At 33.7% G+C, this 9,127-nt stretch overlaps 2 protein-coding genes across 2 annotated transcripts; both read right to left on the reverse strand.

Annotated features, from left to right (window-relative positions):
• Nucleotides 1-880: 880 nt before the first annotated feature.
• HELRODRAFT_144803 (hypothetical protein) lies at nucleotides 881-1,391 on the reverse strand (the record flags this gene model as incomplete). Its single annotated transcript, XM_009028634.1, has 2 exons — nucleotides 881-1,112; nucleotides 1,294-1,391. Coding segments are annotated over 2 exons (330 nt in total), but the record flags the coding sequence as incomplete, so codon positions are not given.
• A 3,713-nt stretch (nucleotides 1,392-5,104) lies between these two features.
• HELRODRAFT_179826 (hypothetical protein) lies at nucleotides 5,105-7,893 on the reverse strand (the record flags this gene model as incomplete). The annotated part of the gene is made up of 6 exons (XM_009028635.1): nucleotides 5,105-5,144; nucleotides 5,715-5,824; nucleotides 6,173-6,219; nucleotides 6,660-6,773; nucleotides 7,133-7,215; nucleotides 7,844-7,893. 6 exons carry the CDS (start codon nucleotides 7,891-7,893, stop codon nucleotides 5,105-5,107), a joined length of 444 nt encoding a protein of 147 aa, XP_009026883.1.
• Between the last annotated feature and the right edge of the window lie 1,234 nt (nucleotides 7,894-9,127).

The raw sequence follows: 9,127 nt of genomic DNA on the forward strand, positions 1-9,127 counted from the left end.
TGATCTAAACTTGGAATAAGATCAGGTTTGGAAGCATTATGAACTGTATTGCAAACAATGTATTCATCTTCGCCGACATCATCTTCAACTTCCTCTTCCTCGCAGAGACCAGGTGAACTCAACGCTCGGCTGATCGAGGCTCGTTTGAAAGACCGGCGATTATTCGGAGATGAAAGAGTTCGAGATGAAAAATCATTCGCCAACCGGTTGGCTGACCCTGCAGCTGCAGATGTTAAATTACTCCAACTGCTCAAACGTGCTCCGCTCTGGAATCTTGCAAATGTTTTATTGCTAGATAGGAAAGATCTTGACGAACTGAAATGACTGGCTTGCTTCAAAATACTGGCCGTTAAGCCGGATTTGTCTCCCGTCAAATCGAGAGGCGAGTCACCTGTGACGTTCCTCGTCTCATCTCCGAAGGAAGCGCCGGCCGATAACAAAATTTGAACGCCTTTCTCAAAATTATTTTTAGTGGCAAAATGAAGGGCTGTGTTGCCATTGTTATCTGCCAAATCCGGATCTGCTCCCAGTTCCAATAAAAACCGACAAGTTTCGGCTTGGCGTTCCTTAATTTCTGAAGAATCGAAATCGTGTGGGTTGGATGTTTGGAGGAAGCAGCGATGCAGTGCCGACCTACCGGAAGAATCGCGAATGTCGATGTCGCCATTGTAGTCCTCGATGAGGCAACGAATGACCTTCAGGTGACCTCGCTCTGCCGCTAAGTGAATGCACGATTGGTCCACATCTCCGTAGCACATAACCTGCGTGGGTATATTTGGCATCTCATTTTTAAAAGTATTAAAGGAAATTTTTCAAATTTCAGCCAGTAATCAAAATTTCAATTCGTACAAACTTTCAAGTCTGGATGGATTTCCATCAACCCACAAAAAGCGTCCACCAGATGATCATGACCCTCCCTGGCCGCCATGTGCAGTGCTGTCGCTCCGAAGTGGCCTCGCCTGTACACGTCCGAGCCAGACCTGACTAACAAACTGACCAGCTGTGAGTGACCGTGCAGAGTGGAGATGTGCAGTGGCGTGTTGCCGGCAGCGTCCGAATAGTTTGATAGTGCTCCCTTCGATATCAACAGTTTGGCCATCGTGTAATCAGATCTGTGTGCGTTTCGTTCGCGTCATTAATGTTTACATGTAATCACGTAAGATGAACGTTTACACGTAAGCAGGTATGAAGAAAGTGAAATGTTCTCAAAGAAATAAACAGTATATATGAAATATATCTATCAAATATCTCAAATAATTATTGAGTGAAAATGATTAAACGTTTCCATCGGACCTCCTGACTGCATGATGTAGCGGCGTCCTCAACTTATGATCGCTTCGATTCACATCACATCCAACGGTCAGCAGGTAGCCGACCGCATCGTAGCACCCGGCCCTCACTGAAGTTATCAGACATGTTTTGATCTTCTGCTTCTTAGGACAACCGGAAGTAAACAAACGATTGAAGTCTGCTCCGTGCGACGTGATGAAATAATCCAAGATGGCGACATCTTGGAGTGCGCATGCCTGCAGCATCGGGACTTCCGTTTCCGTCTCAAACAGGAGTCTGGGAACTCGTGACCACAAGAAGTTTTTGAGGTTGGATCGGTTTCTAAAAGTTTATTTTTGATTCATTGTGTTAAATTATTAACGGTGACTATGTTAATTTTTGTGTGGGTTCCTTTAAAAAAATAATTTCGTCAACAAACATGACAAAATACCACCACAAGAAACAACAATATTTTTATGTAAACTAACTTACTCAATCCTACACACACACACACACACACACACACACACACACACACACACACAAACAAACAAACACACACAAACACACACACACACAGAGCATATACAGGTAAACACTTGTACATACAATACACACATCACAACAAACGCATTCATTCGATTTAACACACACGCACATTAAACACACATGTATTCACAAATAACACGTACATGTGCATGTGCATACAACGTGTACACGAACGCACACACAACATACTCACTTGAAGTGTTTGTCCAAAATGCTGCTAACTGTCTTTAGGTCATTTTTCTCAATGGCTTCAACTAGGAATGGACCATGCGTTTTTCTGCCCATTTTAACTGGTAATTAAAAAAACGAAATTAACATTTCAAACTGCAACACAGACACAACAAAAACACAACTGCAACACAAAAAATAATCAGCAACAAATGTTGCAACAACAAAACAACAACATCATCAAAACATCAACTAAAAAGCAAACAACAACCACATCAACATCAACAACATCAACCAGACAACAACCACATCAACATTAACAACAACAACAACAATAGCAAAATTTAAAATTTAATCATATCACTCACCTCAATGATTCTCGTTCCAACCAAACCAATCGCATAAATCACTTTAAAAAAATATAAAAACTAATCTATCATCAGCTGATCGGAGACTCGCGAAACTCATTCACCCGATATCCACACGCTAAAAATAAAATAAAATTTATTAAAACATTCCCCGCTATATAAAATTACAAATACAAATACACAGACTCGACAAAATAATTGCAAACGAAAAACAAACCTGCCAAACTAAATTAACAATCAACAACCCTTTTTAAAATCTTAGTTCGATTCATCTTCTCAGCTCTATTGCTGGTTCAACGGACCGTCACAACATTTTGATACGCATACAGTATTTATACATACATACATACTTATATGTATTTGTATATACCAATATACAATTTTATGTATATATATATACATATATGAACATGTATGTATATCTTTGTATATATACAATTTGCATATATATATATATATGTGTGTATATATATATCTATATAACTATATATAACTGTTTACCTGTTGTTACCTGTGTTAGCTATAGAGCGTAACGATGAAAAATGAATTTAAATGAAAGAACGTTTAAAAGTTGGACGCCAAATAAATGGTCTTTGATAAGATTTATTCATATACACATATATAGAATATACATATTATATTATTGTTATATATTGTTATTATATATAATGTTATATGTTATACTATAGGTTATATTATATGTTATAGTCTATATATATTTTCACATATATTCACACAAACTGGAAACAACCACATATATGTATTTATATATACTCGAAGATTTGTAAATCTAGCTAGATATAAACCGAGTGAACGAACGAACGAACTAGTGTTATACGAACGAATGAACGAATAAATAAGTGAACAAATTAACGAACGGACGAACGATTGAGTGAACGAATGAATGACGACGACGATGATGACGATTAAAGAAATGATGATTAAAGGAATGATGATGAAAATGATTATAATGAATAAATAATCCTAATTGTTGACCTTACTAACAACTGATTAACAAATATATTTAAATTTATTTTGTTTCAAATCCAAATTTTCAAAGTTGAAAAATATTCGAGTGAGAGGACAAACGGAAACAAAAAAAAAAACTTTTTAAAGGTAAGGTTTATATGTTTATATATATATATATATATATATATATATATATATATAAACATAAATCATAAATGTTGGTAAAAGACCATAATTAATTCAGTAATTTATGAAATCTAGCGAATTTCTAGCATTGGATAGTTTTCTTTATTATATTTCTCAACATTTCTCGACAAATTCTTGTCGTAATTATTTATTTTATTAACATTTGAATAATATACAGTTTTCCAAGTTATTCTCGAGTGTTTAGGACCTATTCTTCTTGCCTCGGGAGTACCGATGAAATCTTTTCAGTGGTGTGTAGTTATTAACATGCTAGTAGTTAAGCTGTAGTTAATAACTATTTTTTTCAAAGTAGTTATTAACTAGTAGTTAACTATTTTTTTAGTAGTTAATAACTACAGTAGTTAACTATTTTACATAACTACTTATAATAATAAGCTAATATTTGATCGCCCCTATTTGTGTGCATGCATTGTTGTGTTACTGTTGAAAACAGACATGGTCATCTAATATGCATTTGCTATGCATGACTAATCATATCACATACTGGATAACAAATGGTTGTATACAACAATGAGCAAAACATATATAAAACATATATACAATATATGATATATATTTATATATATAACATATTGTATATGGACACATATAATAGACATTTTACATAATATACATACATATTATATACACCTATTGCATTATGTAGTTGTCTGTGGGGCATACAAGGTTAAGACAACTTAATCATGGATGTCCATGACCTAATGCATCATTAATTCATCATATTAATCCCATTAAAAATAAATTCGACATTACTAAGCTCAGCTGCTGTTGAAAGGCTATTCAGTGTTGCCGGACAAATTTTTACTAATAAACGCTGCAAGTTGTCTGATGAACACGTAGACAAAATGATTTTTTCGAGAGATTATCTCAGAAAGTCATTAATTTGACATATAATTTTTATGAATAAAACCTTTCAAATAAAAGTTAGTTTGTCTTTAAATTTATCAGTTAACTACTGCAAAAATTAGTAATTTGGTATCGAAAGGTTGTAAACACCAGTTTCTTTTTAAATGGCAATGTTTGGAAAGTAGTTAACTACTAGTTAACTACTTTCCAAAGGTGGTAGTTAAAGAGTAGTTACTAACTACTGTTGTGCAAAGTAGTTGAAAAGTAGTTACTAACTAGATTTTTTCAAAGTAGTTAACTATAGTAGTTAACTACATTTTTTAAGTAGTTAGCACAACCCTGAATCTTTTGTAGTTCTTTTGTGGTTTTTTTTATCAGGGATTGTTTTACGTCGGCGAGAATGGCTGCGGCTAATTTCAGATAAGAATGGCTAGAATTATAGTATATTATTTTGGTGTTGTTGGCCGAGATTTCTCTTGTAATTTCAAGATTGTGTGTGTTTTTATAGAACCTTTTTCCTTCTTTGCATGGCTAGACGTCTAGTTAGAGATGCTGCAGTTACTCCGATGTATGAAACATTCTTATATTTTTTTTTATTATATTATATTAATTTATATTTATATTTTTTGTTATATATATATTTGTATGATTAATTAAATGATTAAATGCATGTTAATGTAAAAATGCTTATAATATCTTTTTAATATTCTAAAATATTAATATATGTTCTATAAGTGTGCGTATGCCTGGGTGTTTGTGTGTGTCTGTCTGTTTGTTTGTGTGTGTGTGTAGGTGTGTGTGTGTGTGTGTGTGTGTGTGTGTGTGTGGTGTGTAGGTGTGTGTGTTCATTCGTTCGTTCATCACGAGATAATCATCCTTTTCCTGGTCGTCATCAGTTGATGTGTTGCTGCTGCTGCTGCAGGCTATCTAACTTGCGAACCAAGTTTTTTCTATGCCTTTTAAATAGGACGATGAAGATGATGATGAAGATGTTTTTATTGTTTTATGGTTGTTCATGATATTAACATTGTTAAGAGTTTATTGAAAATAGTTAAGATTTTCGCTGGGCAAACACATACACAGAAGCTACTCACACACTCTAACACACTCACACACACAAACAACCCCCCTTATAAGCTAACACACACACACACACACACACACACACACACACACACACACACACACACACATAAACAAACACACGGAGAAAGAGAGAGAGAAGAGAGAGAGAACAAAAAGAGAGAGAGAGAGAGAGAAACATATACGTTCCCATAAACACACAAACAAACAAACACAAACGAACAAACAAACACAAACGAACAAACACAAACAAACCCAGAACTAAAATTAAAGGTAAAAGCAGATTGCTGAACGTCTGCCATGTTCTTCAAGTGGTTCAACTCCAGCACCAAACTCTTACGCTCTTCATTTGATTTGTGGTAGGCCTGGTGATGATGATGATGATGATGATTGTGGAATTGGTGATGATGACGATGATTGTGGTGGTGGTGGTGATAATGATCGTGATATTGATGATGGTAGTGATAGTGGTTTAAAAAGTTCGGTTAAAATAAAGTGTGGAATTAATTTATATTTAAGCGGTTCTGTGCCTAATTTGAAATGTGTTTGCGGTAATAGTGATGATTTTAACACAAGTAATAAAATAAAGTTATTATTAATATTGTTATAATTATTAACAAATCAATCAATCAACACACCAACCAACCAACCAACCAACCAGCCAACCAACAAACCAACCAAACAATCAATCAATCAATCAATCAACCTTTGACTCCTCCTCCAATCTCATCTCGAGATTTTTCAACTGCTCCTCTGTCACCTGACGACTTTTTTGTAAACTTTTTAGAAAATCAGGAGTTATCTGATTGAGTGAGTGAATTCATTCATTAATTCGTTCATTCATTCATTTATCCATCCATTCATTTATTTATTCATCCATTCATTCATTCATTCATTCATTCATTCATTCATTCATTCATTCATTCATTCATTCATTCATTCATTCATTCATTCATTCATTCATTCATCCATTTACATTTTCTTTCTGGTTGGCAGTTCTAGGTTGCTTCACTGGAAGGTGATTGGAATGATGATGACGACGACGATGATGATTTTATTGATGATGAAACGATAAAAACAGCATTGGATAAAAATAGCATGAGTATAGTGAATCAACAACATTAGTTATCACTATTATTATTATTATTTTAATTATAACTATAATTATTATAAAATTATAATTAAATTATGCAGACGGACATTCCCTGATGGTCAGCTTGGCCTGTTCGATGTTCTCTGAGAGGAGTGAGGCCCTCTGTTGAAGGTACTGGCTCAATTCCAACTGCGTCTCGAATCTCGTTCTCCACTCGTTGCCTTCATGAGTAAGTGAGTGAATGAGTGAGGGAGTGAAGGAGTGAATTAATGAGTGAGTGAAGAATTCAATGGATAAATGAATGAATGACGGAATCAATATATGAATGAATGGACAAAGTTAATGAATGATGCCTTTAAAGTTTCGTTTTTAATTTGCTACATATATCAGCGCGTGAACGAATGAACGAACGAATGAATGAATGAATAACATAAAAGAATGAATGAATGAATGAATGAATGAACGAACGAATGAGCGATTAGTTAATGCTACGATGAATTTGTCTGCCTTTATGTTTGTTTAGACTTAGCATTTATGCAATTTAACGAGTAAATTAGACAAAAAACTATGGAAAGCTAACTATCGCAATCGTAATCGTCCATCCTCTTATCGAGGTCCTCCACTGATAACTTCAACTCCTCCAACGAATTTTCAAGTGAAGCGCTACGTAAGTTAATTTGTTTGCATTACATTGCTTACGTCATTTCATGTTTTTGTTTATCGGTTTCGGTTATTATGTTGTTTTTGTTTACGTGGTTGTTGTTGTTTTAATTATGTTGTTTTATGTTTATGTTGTCTTTGTTTACGTTTGTTCTTTTTTTATGTTCTATGTTTATGTTGTCTTTGTTTATGTTTGTTCTTTGTTTATATTGTTCTATGTTTATGTTTGTTTTTGCCTATGTTTGCTCTTTGTTTACGTTGTTCTTTGTTTATATTGTTGCTTATATGTATTGTACTGATGTTGCAGTTTAATCTTTTAAACATTTCTACGATGCTAACAAATTAGTTGTTGTTCCAATAATGGACAAAAACACTACACCGACATGACATGTTATAACAAATTAACCACAATTTTAAACATTAAAAGTTTAAACCACCAATGGCATCTTACTTACTTAACTATTCAACTTCCCAACGATCCCACATTCGCATTTAATAGTATCTAATTACAATAAATGCTATTTCATTTTATTTAATATTATTTAATTAATTACAATAAATAAATATTTAATTTTATTTAATTTGTTTTAATAGGTTAAATTTTATTCAAAATTAAAAATTTAAACCTCACTTCAACTCCCTGTCCAATTCATACTGTGCTTGCAGTCCGGCCAAAGACATTTGCGAACATTCCATTGGCAAATAAATGATTATTAATTAACTCAATTAATTAAACTAACTAAACCTTTCAACGGATTCTTTAGCAAAACAGATTAAATAAATAAGTATAAAAAAATTGCTATTTTTATTTATCCTTCGTTCCCATGGGGACAGTATAAAAATGAACTTAAATGCCGTTCCCACTCTCTCCTTCTCACACTCTCTCTTAATAAATATATATACATATATACATATTTATATTATATATTGAAAAAATGTAAGTATGGGTGAAAATAGTTGATCTGTCATCAGATACATCGATATATCAGATACATCGATTTATCAGAAACATCGATATATCAGATACATCGATATATATATATACACATATATAGCCAATTTCATATAGTGTGTTAATGATGTACATACTTTTTGTTTACACACATAGATACAAGTGTATATATATACATATATATAAAGAGAGAGAGAGAGAGAGAGGAGAGAATGTATATAATGCCCCTTGTATTTATACAGAGATCAATTACATTAACATATATCGATCAACTATGCATGCTTGAAAAGAAATTCTTATAAGAGAAGAAGAGTGGATGAATTAAAGAATAAAAGGAATGAGAGAGAGAGAGAGAGAGAAAGAGAGAGAGAATAATGTACGAAGAAACGAATGAAAACGACGATGAAAAGAATGAAAGAAAGGAGGATAAGCAAAAAAATTATGGATACCTGCTGATAGTTTTATGTACTTTCAGTAAAAACTATTTGATCATTTTTCAAAAATGTCGCTGACACACATACACCCACACACGCGAACACACACACATACACGCGAACAAACACACACACCCTCTTAACCAAAAATCTCTTTTAATCATCACTTTCATCCACTTAACATTCCCAACAGAACAAAAAATACTAAAATTTGAACTGAAACAAAAAGCCAACTCGGATAGATAGTTAATTCAGATAGCGTCTTCGAAACTACTCATCCAGCGCTATAAAAATAAATGTCATTTTCAAGTAAATAAGTTTCAAGCAGTTCAGAAATCTATATCGCGAAGTTCTGACAGTATTTGCTCGTTTGAAAGTCCCGCCTTTTCTACATTTTTCTTTTTTTTCATGATCTTTTTAGCGCGGAGTTGTTTCTCCCTCAGGCTCTGCTCCCACCTCTTTCTGTGGAGTGTGTACAACCTCATGGTGGCCTGTGCATCCTGGATCTTGCGAGTGGAATGCATGCATG

The sequence above is a fragment of the Helobdella robusta genome (genome assembly GCF_000326865.2).
Source record: "Helobdella robusta unplaced genomic scaffold HELROscaffold_57, whole genome shotgun sequence".
NCBI classification, from domain to species: Eukaryota; Metazoa; Annelida; class Clitellata; order Rhynchobdellida; family Glossiphoniidae; genus Helobdella; species Helobdella robusta.